The sequence below is a fragment of the Galleria mellonella genome, unplaced genomic scaffold (genome assembly GCF_026898425.1).
Source record: "Galleria mellonella isolate WM207_F2 unplaced genomic scaffold, CSIRO_AGI_GalMel_v1 utg33, whole genome shotgun sequence".
NCBI lineage: Eukaryota > Metazoa > Arthropoda > Insecta > Lepidoptera > Pyralidae > Galleria > Galleria mellonella.
The window spans coordinates 9,264,549-9,286,714 of record NW_026442079.1 but is presented as its reverse complement, the minus strand read 5'-3'; the positions used below and the strand labels follow the sequence as shown (position 1 = coordinate 9,286,714).

At 30.7% G+C, this 22,166-nt stretch overlaps 3 protein-coding genes across 5 annotated transcripts in view; 2 read left to right on the top strand and 1 right to left on the bottom strand.

The window, feature by feature from the left end:
- The window catches only part of LOC113517141 (activated Cdc42 kinase-like), a 38,274-nt gene extending 37,851 nt beyond the window's left edge, over positions 1 to 423 (bottom strand). For all 3 annotated transcript variants that reach the window (XM_026901718.3, XM_026901732.3, XM_026901725.3), the window contains exons 1-2: positions 307 to 423; positions 142 to 220 (exon numbers count right to left, since the gene is read on the bottom strand). In XM_026901718.3, the coding sequence (XP_026757519.2) occupies positions 142 to 220; positions 307 to 310 (83 nt within the window). In that variant the 5' untranslated portion in view covers positions 311 to 423. The remainder of the gene's footprint in view (positions 1 to 141; positions 221 to 306) is intronic.
- A 1,773-nt stretch (positions 424 to 2,196) lies between these two features.
- The window catches only part of LOC113520549 (neurocalcin homolog), a 133,930-nt gene continuing 113,960 nt past the window's right edge, over positions 2,197 to 22,166 (top strand). Inside the window, exon 1 of the mRNA XM_026905916.3 lies at positions 2,197 to 2,378. The gene's annotated coding sequence lies outside the window, so the exon portion shown is untranslated. The remainder of the gene's footprint in view (positions 2,379 to 22,166) is intronic.
- Positions 2,386 to 22,166, top strand: part of LOC113520529 (neuronal calcium sensor 2) — a 122,882-nt gene continuing 103,101 nt past the window's right edge. Inside the window, exon 1 of the mRNA XM_026905888.3 lies at positions 2,386 to 2,793. Coding sequence (XP_026761689.1) covers positions 2,742 to 2,793 — 52 coding nt within the window. The 5' untranslated portion in view covers positions 2,386 to 2,741. The remainder of the gene's footprint in view (positions 2,794 to 22,166) is intronic.

Below are 22,166 nucleotides of genomic sequence, written 5' to 3'. Positions count from 1 at the left end.
AGGATGTCAACACAAGTGATAATAAATTTTATTAACATAATTAGCATATAAATTATGCTACATGTAAGCTGTATAAATTGTTACACAGTTTATAATAAATTAATCAGTTAAATTATTATTGTAAAAAAATTAGGAAAGTACCTGAACAACTCATAATATTGTTGAAGCTCAGCTTCTTCCAAAAAATCCTTCAAAGCATCACGGTCGTCTACCACACATTCTGTAAATAACAATCGAAAAGTAACTTATAACGCACTTTCTACACTTGTCTGTACAATAATCATAACAATTTACTGTTATTCTTACCCATAATATCACGATAACGGATATTCAAAATTAATAAGTACCATTAATAATAAAATAAATAGTAAAATTAAACAGTGTGCGACAAAAAAGTTTTCAATTTTTTTATCAATGACAGGTTTTGCTAGTGATGAGCACTTTAACAAGTCCATATTTTACAATCGATGGTTGGCAATCATTTGAATTGACTTTACTTGTTATAGCATATAAAAAAAGCCAGGTATATCGTTATAATATATCATGAAATATCAATAGAGAGGAGATTTAAATAAGAAAAGATTTCATCCATTAACACGAAAACAAAATAAACATAATAAATACATATTCACTCTCGATAATAATTATTTCGATGTATATATTGCGCATTATAAATAAACATATTCCTTGAAATAAAATTTATGCAATATAATTGATGTTTTAGCATATATTTACAAAAATACTAGTAATCGCCGCAAATATTATTTTATTTTAAATTATATATTTATAAAAAATAATGAAAATCACGTGAAAGATTAGTATGAATGGATATCATGAAAAATATTTTTTATATAATAAAGCGACATAATATAAGAATTTAGATCTTTGACAATTGGTTCTTTTTGTTTACCTTTAAAGGAACTTGACGTAAATACAGATATATAGGATTTTTTAAATAATAGTTCTGTTTAATCTAAGACAAATAACTGATATTTTATTATGTAAATTATCTACTTCATAATTTTGAAGTTTAGCAATACAAATATATAGAATCGACCTTGTCTACTTTTTAACTTTTGAATTCTCTATATGAGATGACACCTAATGTTTCCTTTATCTGTTCCCTGTAATCTATACGTACAATAAATCTGTAGAGAGGTCAATTCTGTACATGAAATATATTTCTAGATTAACTATCAGGGGGTGATTAGTGATCGACACTGATGCCAAAAATACAATCAGTAAAATTTTTGTTTGTCTGTCTATATCTTACTTATAGAAACAAAAACTACTAACGAAACTTGATACAATTATTCTTCATACTTCTGGGTAGGTTATAGTACTTTTCATCACGCCACGATCAATAGGACCAGAGCAGTGAAGGGAAATGTGTCTGTTACATCAAAACCACTGAGCCGTAAGGAAGGACATAGGCTACTTATTTTCCGAAAAACGACGGAAACGTGGACGAAATCGCGGGCAACATATAGTTATGATATGTAACATAAAAACAGTAGTTTATTTAAAAGCATGTGTAACCATTCGCAATATAAAATAATTGGCGCGTATGTTGATTTAAGTCATTTAGTAAATAAATAAATTATTGAATTTTAAATTGTCTATTACATTCAGATTCTAATAAGAGTTCAGCTATAATAATATATTAATATTGGTTTCTTGAGCTGAACTCTTGTTTATTTATCATAAGACAAAAAAGAACATTTTATTTACGTCTTAATTTTTCCTTGCAGGATTTTTGTTAAATGACACATAGTCTTTGCGCAGAAGGTATTGTATACAGAGCAGAATTCAATTCATTGTCGACTGATAGATTATTTAAAAAGTGGTCTGTTAACTAAAACATTAATTATAGAATACGTGACACATAGCTTTATAACTAAAAAACTTTATATTTATTTGATATTTCACATTAGAATTGTTAAAGTACTTTTACCTTCAAAATATATACCTAAATTCAAACTTTACGGACTGCTTAATAATAATAATATTGCACGAATAACGTTTTAATTTGTCACCTGAGTACTTTTTAAATAACCAGTAAAGTATTTTTTAAATAATATTATTGAAAACAGTTAAATTGTTTTCTAAAACAGACAAATAATTGCCTCATTGCCACACTAAAGTTGATTTTAATTTGACAATTTTAGTGGATTCTCTGCTTTACATTGGCAACACTAATGCTCATTTTGTCACTTTGCAAATATGGCGTAGGATTGAACAAAATGCAGTCGGAGACAATTTGATGTAGTTGTCAATTCGGAATTTTATTGAAAAAGACATGCACACAAATTAAAAGACTTTGAATCAATTTTAGTGAAGGAACTGTTTTGAAAAGTGAAATGTGAATTTTACGCAATGTAGGTAAAATTTTAAAATCATTCAGTAAAACAAAATAAGATATTCTCGTCAAAAAGATTGGGATTTCTATTACACGATGTTAGCTAAATTTAAATTGTATTTTTATTTCTTTATTTCAATGTAAGGTTACGAACGTACATTGTTTATATAATTTTTTCAGAGGTTTTGTCAAGACAAGTACTTATTGTTATTCGGCCAGTATTAGTAAGCTTTTAATGTCAATATGTTTTATTTGTTAATATTTAGTTATAATTTTTTTATTATTTATTAGTATTGTCAATGTATCATTAATGTAGGATGTTTAATATTATAATGTTTAAAGTTATTATTGTGAGACTATGGACTCTAAGTTATTATAAGTTATGAAGACTTCTGATTTCTGTAGCCTGCACAGCAATGGGGACAGCCAAATTGGTAAGTACTTACTTATTGATTACTAATTTACTATTTATAATATAGAAAAAAAATCTGATGTATTGTACTTTAACCATAAAATAAAAGACACTTAAGTAGATACTTTAAAGTTCACTATAAAAATTATTCAATGAAAATTATAGGATCAATTAACTTTTTTTTTTAAATAAATCATTATTCTTTTTTCCTTTAATGATAAAATACAACAAGTGTTGACTAAACTATATTTACATTTAAAAATATTACCTAATAGTGGTAAAAGGCTGTGTAATTGTGTATGTAAACAATTTTTATTTTTATTATAAGCTAGCTAGTTTACTTGATAAACATTGATTTGGTAAATTGGACCATAGAATCATACTTCTAAAGTTTATGTCATATCAGCTGTTAACTGTCAATGTTACTGAACATAGGTTTCCCCTAATTGAGGAGGTTTACATATTTTCTTATAATCCTTACTAATATTATAAATGTGAAAGTGAGTTTGTTTATTAACTTACAGTGTCTTAATGGCTTAACCAATCACTACAAATGTTGATAATGGCTGGAAATATTTTGATATATAGACTTTGAAATAAATTTTAAAATTACTGTTTAACATTTCCTTTTGTCTTGTCCTTCATTGTTCTAATAAAAATAAACAATTATCTCTGAATATATCTTTTCTTTCTAATAATCACTTTATATATTCAATGATTTACAACAACAAGTTTTAGTATATGCATACAATAAGAGAGGGAGAATGTGATATAGGCTACTTCTTATCCTAGTCAGTTAACATATCCCAGTTATGTGAATGAAGTTGCAGGTAAAAGTTAGTGCAAATATAATTTATGTTATGGATCACACTTTTATAAGTGAGAATGGTACTATTATGGATCCATAATTAACTATATAACATAATGAACTATAAAGTTCTAAATTGTAATAAAGTTCATAATTACATAGTATTGAAGTTTTTACTGAAGACCTATATATAAAGGCTAGGCAATGAAACACAAGTTAAACACAGACAATGTATGAACTATACATGCATAGTCTGAAACTTTATATTGAACATTTACATACCTAGTTTCCTGAATGTGAATTTAATAAATGTACTTATTTATTAATAAAAGCTAAAAACTTGCAATAAAGTATAATAATTAAATATTACTATAAAGCTTTTATATATATAAGCTATGAAGTTGAAAATTATACTTTCTAAATGTTTTTTTTTAGTTTTTTTTTACTAATGTCAATACAAATGTTTCTTTATCAATGGTAAAAAAAAAAAACATTGCAAATGATATTTCAGTTACATATTTTGTTCATGTTTATGAATTTTGAACATGTTTGACTACAATTTCAGCTGATATTTAGAGACAACATGATCTAAGTTGTTACATGCAGTTTATATAGCCTTGTAAGTCAGGAAAATATATGTATATTATAATTATAAAACAAGGACACAGTTTAAAACATATATGACCTATTACTTGTATTTTACTTGCTTATAAATATTTTTTTTTTTCTTCTAATCTATTGGTATCTATTAATGGTATAAGTACCATTAAAAAAGTAGGGGATTTTTTTTATGAATGGATCCATAAATTACAACATATGAAATGTGAAATAAACTATAAAAACATACTACAAGGATGGCTTGAAAAATACTTTGCCTAATCAAGTTATCAACACATATAATTTTCATTATAATTTTTCTGTGTAATTACCTGATTGAAATGGAATGAAATTCAATGCATTTCTGTTACCAACACTTCAAAAGCATTGAGACTGTTGATGAAATCTTTAATTTTTCTTTCTAAATTTTTCTTTAAAGTAAAAATATGCCTACTGCTGTTCTCCTTGTTTATCGAAAATTGTTGACCTCTCAAGTCTTTTTTTTTAGGGAACAGAATAATGTCGTATGGTGCCATATTACGTGAATAAAGCGGTTGTGATAATAGTTTAAAGTCACAGTTGTGAATTTGTCTTTGATTGTATAGATTTGTGAAGATAGGCATTAACAAAATGAAACAGGGCCTTTCATCTGCGCGTATCTAGTACTACTTCTATTTTATTTCCTCACGTAAAAGACGTAGTAAGGTGTAATAGTAATTAGAGTTTATGGTCTGACCTTTTTCAAGATAATAAATCATAATCACATCCTTCGAATCACAGAATACTAAAGCCATCACCTTATTTGCCGACAAAATCGACTTAGCATTTTCATAGGGTAGTGAACCGGGTTATCTCTACTGTTTTGTCTCTAGTTGTGTTTCCGGTGTACTAATGTTTCGTCCATAGTAACAAAGCGATTCAAAAAATAACTTGGATCGACTTCAAATAACTCCAAACAGTCGTATGAAATAGTTAATCGCGTTCTTTCTTATTTGATTGAAAGCAGCCGTGGGCAACCTCGCTCATATCTTATTGAAATTTAGTTTGTTGATTATGATGTTTTGAGTTTGTTTGTAAGAAATGCATATAATCTATCATTCTAATTTTAATTTCCAGTCATTACCAGATTAAATCTAACCGTACCTTTTTAATATTTTTATCAGTAGTGGCCCTCGAAGGTCTTCTAGAGCGGGATGTTTCTTTTACACGCTCTCTATTACGCTTGAATTCTGCAATTATTTGACAGATGAATATAAGAAAGCGGAATCCTTTAATGTGCTGACCATACCATAATAGACGACCTTTGGTGTTAATCTCTTCTTATAGAGGTAAAATTGTTCTATTTACGGCAATAAGGGTGGATTGCTTGATACCTAAATAAATTTATAAAATCACATTTATATATACCACACGTTACTTCATGATTTGATGTGGACAGATTTAATGTGGATAGTTGGATTTTAAAAATTGAATGGGTCTTTGTCAGGCCGGGTACTTTTCTATTCGGCCTTGCAAAAAAATAAAAAAGAGATTTAGGAATTAATATTACGTTATATTAGTCTAAAAAAGATCATGAAATAAAGGTCTTATGGCCATTCATCTGCGTTATCATTTTCTAAGATCATCCTCGGAACTATTTTATTTATATATCTATGTACATACTTTATTGCACTAGGGACATATTCATTCGTAGTGATAGAAAAATACAAACGTACTCTATAAGAGTTTTTTTTTTTTCAGTAAATTATTATGGTTATTTCTTGATTAATTTCTCATAATGAGTCAACTGAACTCTGACTTGTCATCTATCTTAAGGACCCTTTCAGCGTAAACCAATAGTACAAGCAGGGTTACTATTTACATACAGGTTCATCAAGATTTATCGCATTAGCCTAAATTGAAGATTCAATTTATTGCTATCTTCATGCTTCTATCATTAGATCCTGATCATCATACGTAATTTATTTACTCATTTTATCAAATTACGATTACAAAAGTGTAAGTTGCAAATTAGTAGTATGCAATGAGTCCTGGCAACAGTATTAGGTCAATGTTAATTACCATATTACCGCGGTCATTGGATTTGCATACTGTATAAAATTGAAAGTTAATTGATCGACATGTGGAAATATATAACCATTGTTACCAGCCGTGCATAAACATTGTACGAAGATCTATAGGTGTGTTGTACCTATATTAATGCTCAAGCGCACTAATTTTCCGACTTTGGTGGTTTAGTGGCATAACACATAGCTATATTTTTCGATACTCGCGGATTAGTTCCCCGCTTGATATAAAGACTTGTATTTATGAGTAGAACTATTTATACTAGGTGTTCTCTATGTATAATATGTACATATGTATTAAAAAAAGTATTTCTATCAGTTGTCTAGCATATAAGTTCCACTTATTTTGGGACTAGATGGCGTTGTATAATATATTCATCACCATCATCTCAGTCATTATCCGTTTACTGCTGAACATAGGTCTCCTCCATAGACTCCCATAAAAAACGGTCCTGAGCTACCTACATCCACTAAGTCCCTGCAATGTATTTGATGTCGTCACTCTATCTAGTAGGGGGGTCATCCTACACTGTATTTGCCACTGGGTTGCCACTCAAGAACCTTATATAGAAGAAGAATAATATAGTCAGTGGTATCTAATATTATTTTTTAAATTAGGAAAAGTGTTGATCATCTATTAACAAATCCAGGTTAAAGTTTTGAAATAAAGAGAAATTCTAGTTGATACAATGCCAGATACAGACTAACGAGAAGAAAATATTTACTTTCTATCACCTAAGTGTAAGGTCTTTTTCCATTATCAGAGGTGTAATGCCTTATTTATATTAATTATATTTTAGTAAAACGATTAGAACGTTAGTGGTGTAAACCGACCGGAAGAACAGTGGCGAGTCAACAGACTGCAAAGTTCCCTGTTCGATCCAAGTGAATTTGAATAGATAGAGACTATTAGTAGTTAGACTATTATTATTATTGAGTAATTACTTTTTTTTTTCTGCAAGTGACTCTTCGCGGATTCGCTAATGCCCCGCGGTAGTTAACTTACACGCTTTGATTATTTATACCCCAGTGCCAACTACTGGTATATAAACAAACAAAACAAGTACAGTATGTAAGGAGGACGAACTCTATGGTACCGGTGTAAGAATATTATGTTTTAGGTTGTCGTAAGAGATAAAGGAACAAGTAATTAAACTTTGTACTGGTGTACAATAGAAGGAAAAATTGAAATAAATTCCTATATTAATCCTCCGCCGCAGCATGCTAATACTTAGTAGAATTATCGCCTCGTCTAATGAAGAGAGATCGATGTCCAGTAAATAGAGATGTTAATAGTTTATTATGACAAGGATAGAGACGTGCTGACGCGGATAAATTACTTTTAAGTGTTGTGTGAACATCTTTGTAAAAGTTTATGTATTTGTACTGGCACTTTGCTAAATCATGATCAATGTACATCAGACATTCGAGGTAATTACGTAAAAATATACTCTCGATTTTTTTTTTGTTCCGTTTTCTCTATAAATAGGGAAGGTAAAAGGGCTAAATCTATACAATAGTCTCCAGTTGATATCTAGTATGAATTTTATGGTCTCGATATATATATTGTTAGGGTCAGATCTCAGATGTCAGGAATAGATGACGTTCCGGGAAGACTTAAAACTTTTTCTATCTAATTTCCATCCATAGTTTCGAAAATTGAGAAGTTGTTAGTTGAAACTTCAATTTCGGTAAAGCCTACTTCATTATACTCGGTATAATGTTTTGATAGTACCCCAGACATAGTGATATTAATTTAATCACACTAATAAGCAGTACGTAGATAAAGTATAATCTAACCAATAATGCCGTAGCCACCGTAGCGTGCACCTAACCAGCTCATATCGCTGATAAATCGTAGCTTTACATGAAAATTAACAGGTAGACATGCTACTTTGTCATTGTTATATGAAATATACATATAAAATAAAAGCAACATTGAAAGGTTTTTGAACGTTACCTAAATAACTAAAGTTGCTTTAAGTACCTATTAAGTACTTACTTTTATTAGTTTATTGGTAATAGCTCAATGTTACAACAATAAATGGGAATGTAAATTTCTTATATTGCGACCTCGTACCGTAAATGCATGTCGAGTCATCTCCCATTAGTTGGGACGATGACCTCAATCTAGAATTTCTGCTTAACATTTCAGGAAATATTTGGTTGGGTAAAACGAGGATTCACTGTTATTTCTAATAAAAAAAAAAAAAACAATTACTTTAGTCATAAAGAAATTTCAACATAATATATGACTAGACAATTGAAAAGTTGTTTTAATATAACAATACACTTGAATAAAACACCTTAAATTTTTTGAAATTGTTTAAGAATTGGGTGACTACAGTTCTTATATGAAAACTGAAAAAATCACGCTGCTAAAATATCCATATATGTAGAAAAGGTAAAGGACAACAAAAGATCCCGATGGGTCGAAGTGCCAAAGGACTATCCTGACCCCAAATTGCAAATAACAAAGATAAGATAACGTAGAATGAAATGGCTATATTGTAGTCATGGACATTAGTGGGTAGTCTATTGTTCAAACTTACTATTATTATAAGCCCAAAGTTTATTTAGTAACGCAGTCATGTATATGAATGGAGATAGTGCTAATTCACACCGTACCTCTGAAATAATATTGGGATCGATATCAACTATTTCGGTGACTTTATATACCATAACTATACCATAACAACTTGTACAGCTCACTACTGTCCACAGATTTCTCTTCGTTAGAAAAGGAGCTACTATTATAAATGGAGGACAGCTTGACATAGTGCTTTAATTTTTTTTGTTCTCTTATATATTAAACTTTGTTCTCGTAGTTGTCTCTTACGATAGCTTGGTAATTTATTTATGAGTGATGACATTTTGTTCTCTTACTCTATCATCATAATAAGCTGTATAGGTCTATATATTATACATACTTGCAGTATAGATTACAAATTAGTTTACTTGTTAGTCGATGCCGATAAATTAGGTCAAGCAATTCTAATTGCGCATATCCCGTTCATGGTTAAATATTCAGGTATTCAGTGCTTCAAGTTTCGTATGACGCGACGACATTCGAAGCGTTGACAATCGGATCTTGGCGTTTTCAATTCATATAGAAGTCAATTTCTATAAGCGGGAGCACTTTTAATTTTCCCCAGGTTTATTTGTTTATTAATTGTTTACTATGATCTTTAAAAAATGACATAAAAGAAATAATACTTTCTAGGTAGGTTAGAGGAACAGAGCGTGCATTGTTACTTCGGTAAAAAGGGCCAGAAACAATAATCACAGCTATGATAGAAATAATATCTTAATCCTAATATAGACAATACACGTAGTGTGACCCATAAACTCAGTGTAATAAAAGTTAATCTATAGTGGAGGATTACCATTTTCCATCAGTTGGTTACCAAGTTTTTACAGCATTCAAAGTAATTCTTTAAATTGGCTCTATCTGTGACTGCTGCCTTGGTAACACTGCAACACCCCTGGTAGCTCTTTGTAGTATATCATAGAAATGAATTAAAGAGCGACTAAATTTCTACCAAAACCAAGTCTTAGTTACCCCATTGTTAAGTTTGGTATGTCATAAATGACGTGCAACATATATTGTTAGAATCTTGCATAAACCCCGTGGAAAGTGAAGAAATAATGCACCATTTTCACCTAAATTAATTGAATATTTGATCTTATTAGCTAACCCAAATTAGACTTTTTTGAATATCTCTGTAAATTATTGATAGCCATTAATTCCTCTTTTTCCGTGACAAAGTAGATTAAATCTTATCTGAGAAATTAGTTCAGAATACGATAAGATATATCTGAAAATGCTAAAAACTTTAAAAAATATATATTTTTTACAAATTTTTATCTACTGTTTCACAGTTTAATTTGAAAAATAATCTTTATATTCTCCTACTCTTATTTTTCTGTCACTCATATAAATCATATGACTCCTATTATAATATATAAGAATTTGTTTATAGTTCTTAGAGATTTTAAAATTGAAAATGTCGTGTAATTATCATCATTATTAGAGTACGTTCATTTTGCGTGAATTTCATAAATTAGATTTATAGGAAGGAAAATCAATGAAAATATCACGTCAACGTTTTTTTGAAATGAGAGATTGAAAGTTATCCCATTTCACAGTAAAACAAAACGTAGTGTATAGGATAATAATAATATAGTATAATCATTGCCAAAGAATAGCTATTTAGTAAAATTAAATAAATGACCCTACTACTTACCAAGCAGCGAAAGGGGCCCTTTTTTAAATGTACTTTACTTAATTAATATATTTCTCCTTATCGTCAATTTAATCTGTTCCACTAATAATTGTTATGATAAGCTGTAATTTTGAAACTAGAAGATCTATATTTATAAAAGATATATTGAATAGTAAGTATGTTTCTGCTTAAATCCATCGGACTATTCTTTGTCATCACATTAAATATTGTAGTGACAAAACACAATGATACTCTGACAAGGTTACTGTATGACGCCACCTTTAGCCTTTTAGGTCTCATCATTGCGTATGTTGTTAGCTTTTATATAATCTTATGGATGTAATAATTTTCTTTGTCCCAAAATGGCCTTGTCTTATAATCTCACAAATAATTTATTCCAATATTTTCCATTTACATTTGGTCAGTAAATAAAAATATTCCAATGAGGATTCCTATTTTGTTTAATTGTTATTAATTGATTGAATCTTCAAATTAATTACAATACAGTCTTAATCTGCATTTGTTGGTTATTATATTTAAAAATATGAAATGTTTATATAAGAAGACTTTCCTGACTGACAGACAGAATGGTTTATAAACGCGCGGCCTAAGCTACTGGGTTTATAAATTTGAATATTCGAGTGTCTTTTTGTATTATAACGTGACAATTGAAAACAATTTCTCAATACTTCCATAGAGATAGTGGATCACCGGTGGGCGTGGATGAATAGCTAGTGTTATTTGTATAAAAAGTATGTAAAATTTCATTTAGTAAATTACACTTCAAATTATTATATTTGAGATAAACGACATGTCGTTATTTGAAATAAAATTTATATCGTCTTATATATTTATGATCGAGAGGTCAGTTTATACACTCGCTGTCTAAAAGTAATTACATCCAGGAAAATGGGACCACCTCAACTACGTTTGACATTTAGAAATGCCTTTGTCTATTCTCAGCGTTACAGCCATAAAGAATTTATGTGATAAATTCTTGGATCGGAATTAGATGCATTCAGTAAGCTGTAAAACAATGTTAGAGTATTCTCTTAGTTTCATGATGTACATAAAATTTATTTATTTGTTTGAATATTAAAATTTAATTAGGAATTGCTAACTTTCCTAGCTAGCAATTTCTAATTAAATTCCGTCTGATAGAAAGTAACTATCGTCTATTGAAAAGAGCATGGACATTGCAGAAGATATCGCGTCATTTATGTCATGATGTCGCATCTTTACTCGTTGTTCTACTTTTTCTATTACACTTTATATTTATAATTTACCTCTTCCTCTCTTCTGTAAAAATATTATCATAGAAAAAATAGGAAGAACTATTGTTATATTTTATAGGTTTTAATTGTTGTGGGTATTCTTATATTTATGTAGAATTTATACATTTTGCGTTAATCAAGGTTCTATTCTTCGACAGGTCAACGTAGGAATCGAGCATTTCTCAATTGATTTGGATCAGCGTGTTCTGGGTCGTGCCCCAGATGTTCGTTGTCTGGTTTCGGTTTAATACTTAGTTTTAGAGCCAGGTAATTGATATGGTTGCGTGGCACTTGTTATTATTGTTTATCTCATATTCAATCCGTCGTTACAATATTGTATTTAATAATGATAAAAAGCTTGTGATAGTAACTTATGTGTATTGTAATTATATATACATTACAGGTGAAACTTATTGAACTGCATTCGTATGAATGAGACATTGATTTATGTAACTATGAAGTATACAGTTACGTACAGCGCATAAGATCATTGTGGCATAAAATATAATGTGATATTAAATTTATTAATTTACAAATAAATATACATTGATGATACAATTAAGGAGAGGTCTTTAGACTAATTATATTGAATATACTTGATATATTATGTATATTGAAATTATAGCAGTTAAGTTAAAATACATACAAATAACTGTAATTAATTAAACTGTATCTCTGATGAATTTTAATATTATAACGATAACTTTGTACCTCGTTCAATATATGGGATATTTTTTCCTGCATTAAGATAATTTATTTTCATGGGAGAGTAAATTTGCTACGCGAGCAACATCATGAACTTAGTAGTAAATAATGTATCTTTTATAATAGTAAATTACAAAGCAGTAGATAGTATTGTATTTTTCATTTAATGGCTCATCCTTCGACATTGCTTTTATCCCATTATTTGGGATCGGCGGCCCCTTTCCCTGTCAGCATAGGTTCAGACCTGGGCTCACGTTTGTGCATGCCACCTATTGTCGCATCTATTTATGATCTCTCTGTCATACGTGTATTCTTGGACAATGAAAGATTGACGTCCCGATCAAAAATAGCGTCAATTTATAGACACGTTTGGCAGTACTTATACAGCCAACAAGATACTGCACTGTTAAGTACCTACAAAAGAGGTGTTACGTCATGTTTTGTGCGTCGCCTAATCAATCGTTTACTAACCGTAAACAAATGAAAGCCAGAGAGTTTTTTTTTTACAAAATACCTTTTTTCTATTAGAAAATCTTTGCAATTGGATATTAACGCATTTAATAGGGGTACTGAAGTACTTATATGAATTATACTTGTAATTATATGAATATAATTGCAATGTGTAAAGTAAGAATACAGTGTATGATTATCATTCCTTTTCGTTGTTGAATTATCGTCTGACTAAGCACGATACCAGTGCTAAAAAAGTAAAACTTTAAAACCTATATTAAGCTCTCTGGCCTGTATGGTAATGGTACCCAAATACAGTTTTATGAAAAAAGATAGCAAATTAGGCATTAAAGAGCTACATAGTTATAATAGTTGTTATATGTAAAATATTACTAGATTATAATATTGTGAAAGAATTTTTCGCATTTTACATGAACCTCAAATGATGCGATGTAAAGATGGAGTTTGCAGGACCAAGTTTCAATCTGGCATACAGTCATACTGTAATAGTTTTCGAGGTAGTCGAAGTAATAAATTTACTAAGTCATTAAGTCAGGCAGATAGCCCTCGACCTGACTTGCACTATCATTTATTACCTACTAGTGAAAATAAAGCAGACTATAGACTAATGTTGTTTTCAATGTTGTGGTATCAATGTTCATGGGTTGTGGTTAACATCTATTTTTAGATAAGCCATAAGTTTGTTAGCCTCCATTTGTCATAAAAAGCATATTGGTCACTAGTACTCAGGAACTGCACTAACGTTGATTACGTTATGAAAACCGTAATTATAAGATGTTTATCATAATACTACTGCGGCAATAAAATGACCCGTTTTGATTACACTAAAGTAGAATTTTTTTTTTCTGAAAATTAAAAATTCAGCCTCTTACTATTCTACTGAGCTTTTATCATGGTTATGTTTTTGTATCAACTTTGTATTTTTATAACTTTATGAGATGTGTGTACTGAAGCATATTTACTTGTATTATTCATTTTATATTTATATCTTATACTGTTTATTTATATTACTAGAACACTGCCATGCATATTAAATGCTCTCAATATATACCTATTCGTGTACTTTGAGCTTCTTTTGTTGATTATTCCTTAATAATCCATTAATGTCACATTGCTGGACACGTGTCTTTTCATATAATAGTAGGATGTAGCCGCTGTATAAAGATGCTGTCTAGGCGGCTTGGGCTAGTACTTCGAGTTTTTCTTGAATTGGGGTATTGTGCTTTGTTGTGTCAGTCATATTTTACGACATACTGTGAATGAAAAGGAGTCATAACATTGTGTTCTACTCCGTCACTGCGTATATTACTAACCAGTCATAATAATAACAGAATACGTATTTCGGTGGAGAAGTGGTGGGGGGGCCTGCCCACCCTAAAAAATACATGTCTGAGATACATACACGCCTTTTTAAAGGGACAGTCCGTCGCTAAAAACAATCTTTATTACGTCGCGAATCATCAGTATAATATTGTAGAATAAAGTATTCTTATGTTACATATAATATATCTGACAGCCTCAATGGCATAATGATAAGCTACTGCTGTAGATAAATGTGATCCAGGGATTAATTCTTGGTTGGATCATTTTAGAAAACTAATTTTCATGAATTGACTGACACGGGTCTGGGTTTCCAGTATACTATTCCCAGTTTTTCGTTATAGGATTTCTTCCAACACTGTACACACTGTATACAGTCTGCACTTATTATTATCCTTTAACTAATAACCATATTAATCGTCACTTACTGGTTAGTTATGAGATATATTTATTCTCATTCGAAGTATTTCTTTTATAATTCTTTAATCCATGTCTGCAAGCCTAATTGAGTATTCTGAGATCTTCGAAAATTACACACTCGCTTTTATTGTCGCTTCTGGCAATTTCTTTGATCGTATTTTCTCACCGGAATAGAGATCGAATAGCGATGGCAATCACGATTTCATAGCGCGAGGAAAACACACTGCGGCTGCTTTTATTTTATTACCGTTCATAATTTATAAAGCATTTTTATTGTGTAAAATAGTTATGAAAATGCTCTGGATGTTCGTAGTACAGAGGCGTTTCTCTCTGATTCACGTTTCTCTGTCGTAGTTCAAACCTGGTGAGTACGTTATACTACGGCTACGATTCAAACATCGTACAACCAGTTGGTAGATTTTCAGTAGTTCACAATTAATAATATTTTGTTATTTCGTATTTTTTTTTATATATTTTGCTACAATTTTAAATAATAAGGACAGGATAAGCCTAATATTCTGTGTGGATAATTCGGACGTTATATTATAGTGAGAGTTATCAATCGACTCCAAAAAGAAGTAGGTTCTCGATACAGTTGTATTTTTTTTTTATGTTTATGCGTTACCTCATAAGTTCATCAGTTATAATTCAGTTTTGAATTTTTTTTTCTATCTGATTATATAGACTTGCAGATTGGTAATGGAAATTTTATCAAAATCGGTTCAGTAGTTTAGTTTTGAAATAAAAATAACTGGTTTTGCTACAATTGAAGTATTTTTTTTTTATGAAACACAATTTTAAATTATAGTACAAATAAGTATTTTTACTAAATGAACCCGCTGCGAAGTTTCACCATACTAAATTCTAACAAAATTCATATTTTTTTATACTATACAAGCACAGACATGGTTTGTATTAATTTTATTTTTTACTTTATTTCTAAACTTGTTGCATCGCGCGATTCACCTTCATGAATCATTGTACAAAGTATTCTATAAGTAAGGATATCCTTCTAAGTTAGGATATAACCTATTCGTATACCAAATTTATTTAGTAAATTGTGCCATTGTATTTACCACTAGTGACTTCTCGATACTTAAATAAACCGACATATATCAAAAAAGTAACGAACATTTAGTTGAACTTTGCCCTCACACAAAATTTTCCCCCGAGATCCAAGTATGTATGAGTTATTAAACATTCAGAAGCTCTGCTTCTGTGCGTCTATAAAAAACCTATACCCAAAACATATAACAGGACACGTTTTATTACGGACAACCATTTACATATATCACTCTAGGCATGGAATGTATAACTTTTCTGCTAAAATAATATATAATTTTTATACCATTGACTTTACTTATCATATAAAGCATTTGGGTCTAATCTTAAAAGTAACTTCTGAATTAGTTTTTTTTGTCAGAATGTACTGTAATTACGTAAACGTGTAAACGGCACGGTAATACAAGGTGTTCCTAATCTAAAAAAAAAAAATCTGATCTGAGATTCTCGTCGAGGAAGTATTTGATAAATTTTATGATGACCTGAGCTTGAGGACCAAGTTCAAAGCCAGGATTAACAACTAAAAAATGATCACTCTACTAGTAAATAAAAATTTAAGATCCATGCGTTCATTGTTTTTATTTATTTTTTGTATGCACACTTTTAAACTACCAATAAAGCACGATCTTGATCACATTACATACATGCCACCTCAAGAATGATATGTCAAGGTACTATTTGGCAGTAGGTTATATTTTGGAGGCTACAACACTGGGAGTGTTGTGTGGTACACGCATTCGTACTTACTATCATCCTAACACGTATATATGTTTTTTTTTTTATCAAATGAACAATCGTCGCAGGACGTCTGAACTTATACAGAATGTATGAAGTCGAAAAGTAAGAAACGTAGTGGTACAGAATCCGCGTAGCAGCACACTAATTGCTGAGTAAACGCCTTCATATTACTACAACTTAGTATATTACGAGTAATTTTACTTGTTCTTTCTTCGTCAAATATTGTGTTCGAGCATGAGTTACGCGAATGCACGTAGTTTGAGACATATTCTTTCTTTTTTTTATACCACTGAGGTGGCAAACAAGCATACGGCTTACCTGATGGTAAGTGGTTACCGTAGCCTATGAACACCTGCATTACCTGAGGTATTATGCGTGCGTTGCCGACCCTGAGGAAACCTTGTATTCGTACAGAATGCTCGTATTACAACATAAATTGTGTGATACACACCTTTCATCCTCACTCGTAGAGCTTAATTAATATTTGTTCCATTTTTATTTAATTTTCATTTACAGTTTGTTCGAACACGTGTCGTAAAGAATTTTGTAATGCATATATTATTTTCAGACGTAGTCTTACAAAATTCTCGTATTACGTGACACAATTACGCCAATCCCGTACTATACAGGCTTCCGCTACGATTCATCTGTAAAAATACATGTATTCTGTTTCAATAAATTTGGGTGAAAAGGCAAACAAGTTTTGTTAGAATTATCATAGAAACACCCTCTAAATAGTAATAAATTGAAACATTCCATCCATTAATCGGTTTTTGATTACATTACTATTGGACATCAGTACTTGTCTTATAGTTGTGCCAGTCATTCGTTTGTTTATCAATTAAGTGTATTTGTAACGGACTATAGTTGCAACTGTATTAGACGCTAAATGCCAATTAAAGTCCTGAATTGAAATTAATGAAAGTTCCATTCGATGTCAGTAGATTCATTTAATGAGATCAGTATCGATTAATCCCTTTGAATTTGCGAAGCAAATAATGTTACTCATGTAATAAAATTATGTAAATAGACGATTTCTGTATATGGGATATAGTTTACTTGTAGTACTAAGTATTAATGGTTATATGATAGATTGTGGGTGTAAAATACTATTTTATTTTTTATTTGAACCAATATAACAAATTAGATTTTTGTCCGATCTGTATTAAAATTGTATTAATAGAGACAAAAGGGACTTTTATACTGGTGCAATTCTAAGTATTAATGAGATTATAATGGGTTGGCTGCGGAGTGTAAAAGTATTGGCGGTGAATTTTAAGAACCTAACAAAGTATTTTTTTTATCGATGTAAAAATTGTATTAATAGAAACGAAAGGGACTTTTATGCTGGTGCAATTTGATTACCCTACTTTTAGATATCAATATTTAACTTTCTTTTGTGTATAATATAATTCTACTGGAACAAATTTTTAGAAAGGATTATTAATTGGATTGTTCTATGCATTCTCCATTCACCTCATCATCATCTCACTTACTATCGATGATACGTGTTCGGTGAGTAAGGAAAAAATTAATTGGAGAGGTTTAATGTTATTGTCTCGCAATTTGTAACACTTGCTTATTCTGATTTCTTATTTTCATGGAGTATATTTTATTTGTTTTAAATATGAAGATAACAAATAATGGATCATAAAAATGGTGGAAGCATGCAATCTCCTCTCTATGGTTGCTACGAGTACGGTAGCTCTAGAAAACTATCTGGAAATAGAACAAATCTTATCTATGCGAGCGAAACTATCTCTGCCCAGTAAAGGTTTCCCAATAAGATAACTAGCATTTTATAATTAGAACAACTAATTACGTCACTAATGAATGGCTGCACACCGCACGAATCGCTTGCATTAAAATAATAAAATTGTTAAAAAAATTATACTTCAATAAGTTCGTCATGTCTAAAAAATAGTATACATATATGTACATAATACGCAGACCTATTATTCTATTGACGAGTGTCTAACTCTGGACCAACGGATGTGATAATGTCCTCTTCGGTAAATGCCCTAAAATACCGTCTTAAGGCACTCTAGGCCTATTATACAGATGCTCTAATTTAGTTTTCTTGTATGAATGTATGTATGTTTGGTTATGTATTTATTTGTAAGTGTTACATGTATATATTTATATTGTTTATTGGTATTCTTATAGTTGTAAATTTTAAGCATGAGATTTATGTACCTCTTTATTTAGAATATTAGAAGTGTTATGCATTACAATATAATACTTTTAGAAGTATTAGTTATCATTTAGATGTGTTATGTTGTCCAGTATATTTCTATTTTTTTTAATTAGCTATGTTTTTTTTGTCCCCACCAATTCTAATTTATATCAGACACTCATTAAAGGTTGTCTGAAAGAAATCCCTTTTGTGGGATAAGTTCTACTCATCATTTTCTTAAGAACTCTGTATCCTATAATTTAAGATAAATGAAATGAAAGATTTTACGAAAAAGTGTTACAAACAAACAAATAAATAATCCAATGGAGATTATTTTATTAACCTAAAGGTTTCAGACGAATATAGATTTTGTTTAGTTTTCTTATTACAGAAGTTTGTTTTGAGACAAAATATAACTAAGATTGTCTTTTGATTATTAAGTACTGTTTAAAATTTATCTTAAACTTAAAAAACGTAAAGATACTTTTCAGTTTTTACTTCATTCCTTTTTAGGGGTTTAATTTAAAAAAAATGCTGAAATTAACTTTATATTTATAAAAGAAAGTCCATACAAACTTCCGTCAATATATATGTACACTGTAAAGGGTCGATCTTTGAAAAATCCTTTCTTATTGTGGAAGTTATGAAAGGGACCTGCTGTCAAAATTTGGTAATTGTAATTTTAGTAATTTCAGTTTTATATTGCTGTGGTAGTCACTCAGGACTTTTTATATTATAGTATAAGTATAGATGGCTCTAAATAAATCAGGTTAATTCAATTACCAAGACGAGGATTTCAGTTTAAAACCAAATCTTGACTGTAATCACTCACTGCTTGAAGTGTGTGGCTATAAAACTTTTTACGTCAATGTTTTAACGTTTATTTTACGACGCCTGCTTAGCACCTTTGCTGTCGAGATCGTATCGTTGCAAATAACTGAAATCATTAAATATAATATTACCCTAGATCCCTCCCTCGGATATTTACCTTCCGACTTGGGTTAAGGGTTACTTTATCATTTAATTGATGTTTGTATAATTATCCACACGTTATGTTTTAGGTCTGTAATTAAATTGTTGGTAGATGTTGGATGTGTATCATGTAGTGTTCACGCGGAAGTTTCTAAGATTAGAATATTAAGTAGAACAGCGATTGTCTGTATTGTTTCGATTTCCAACGCATGCACTGTCCAAGTAGTTTATTTCATAGTTGTTCTCATAGTTATGAATGGCTGTCATTATAGAACTTTTACGTCACAGTACACCTTTATTTGCAAATGCAGGTAATTTTCAAATCAGTGCTTGATTATGATGATGATGTGCCTGTAATTTACTAATATGCGTAAACATATTTATATTTATTAGAACATTGATTGTTAATGTGTGTAAATGACGTGATCTTTTATATTAAATTTTGCCCCTGCATATTAGAAAAAAAAATTAGCCGTGCAATTAACCATAACGTAAACTGCATTACAATGAGACTGCATATCTCAAGAATGCGGAAGATGAAGTAAATTATAAAGAGTTTGTATAATGTATACTCTGTTATGTCCATGGTACTGCTCGTGTCTATAGGCGACGGTTACCACTTTTCATCAGGTTGACCGTCAGACTGTGTGCCATTCTAAGTTGTATAAAAAAAAAAATATTCTTAATTTTATTGTAATTATAAAGTGTGTTTACATACTTATATCCATGTGTCCTATGCTATGCACTAGACTTCCTATGCACATTGTAAAAAAACAAAAGATAGGATTATTCATTTAGTATATTTTCATCAATAGGCAATTATTTCACCGGTAGATGGTGTTTGCGTGTCTATGGCGCATTTAACCTTTGCTGTAATTTCCGCGATAAACGTATAACCCCATTTATATTGGACGAAATGGGCTAGTGCATTTATAAATGCTAGTTATATAATTTTGTTATAGAAATCCCTTCACTTACTGACATTTTAAGTTGATGGCAACTTTCAATTCAATTAGAATTTCCTTTGACACGTAAATTGAAACTCCCGGCACTATAGTAGAAGTAGGGAGCGTCTTGTACTGCAATATTTTTATATCGTAGACTGTTGACCTTGACACAAATCAAAAGTAAACATTTTGATAAAAGAGCTTAAACAACGCTAACAGTTCACTATCAAATCTCTTATCCATTATATACCCTTGTTTATTCTGGCCCGGGAGTTCAAAATTACTGCTCCCACCCGGAATTGTTTGCACGTATGTGATAATTGTACACCGTCTCGAGATGTTACGAGTCGAAATAATTATTTTAAGGCTAGAGCGAATACGAAAATAAACGCTAATGTGATGTCATTAAGCAGGCGTTACGTACGCTCCACACGCGGCTGAGTATGACATCAGTTTGTCCGCCGCGATCATCTGTTTGGTCGCTGAATTATTACCACTGTTCCCACGATTCATGAATCACTTTGCTGCTCAGATTTTTTTTACAAAATATGGGTTAGATAAAACTATCTTTAACCATCCTGCTATCTGTACTTGTAATATCTATGTCCGTGCCTCGAAATATCGTGATTTGCGTATTTTAATTAAATGTATTATTTTACAGAATAATCACGTCATTATAATAGTAAAAATAAACTATTGCGTGTCTGCACATCAAGCCAATTTATAATTATATTCAAACGCCCACATAAAATTCGCATGTTTGAGTCGCGGTAGTCGTGGTCCTCAATATGGTTTTGTTATCATGCGCCTTATTACGTCGTGTAATGCGTCACTGTACAAGTGTTATAATATATACTATGTTATTTAACTAGTGACTGCACCGTGAACTGGAGTTGGGTGACATACGGGCTCTGTACAGACATGTGGTATTTAGACGATTTATCATTTTCTCGCTATAACTTCAATGTTTTAGTTGGCGTTACCGTGTAGCTGATGGGAAATTAAGGGTGCCTAATAGGTAACTGTGTGTCAAGGTCTTCATATATTATATGACCAAAAATATGAGACAGTAATGCCTCTGTCATTGCAAGATTTCTTGAACTGCGATGGTCGTTAATCATCTGGCGACCTGTATGCTTGATTGTATCACTCGTCATTAAAAGAGGCCGTTATAGACGTAGTCGATAGCTGCTGCAGAATGTCCAATTCAGCCATACATCCTGGAGTTGGGCCAGCCTGTTCAGACACTGAGAATCGCTATGACTCGTTCATGACGCCGCATATTTTTAACGTAACAAACAGCGCAGACACTATCTAGTGCCAAATGTAAAGTTCACTAACATAGATTTGGCATGAGCCCCTATTTACGTGAAGTGTCTATACGAGCAAATAATCTAAGAACATCTTTGTACTAGTAGCACGATAAAATAGTAAAATGAATTCATCTGAAGTTACAAATTACCTGAGCGTCCAATTTTAGTGATGTGTAATAAATATCCACCAGAAGGCATATTTTTGTTGTTCTATTAGATGTGATTTTATAATAATGAGCGTAAATAGTTTGTGTTACTCTCTATAGCCTCGATTTAAGTATTCTCACATGCTCGGGTGGT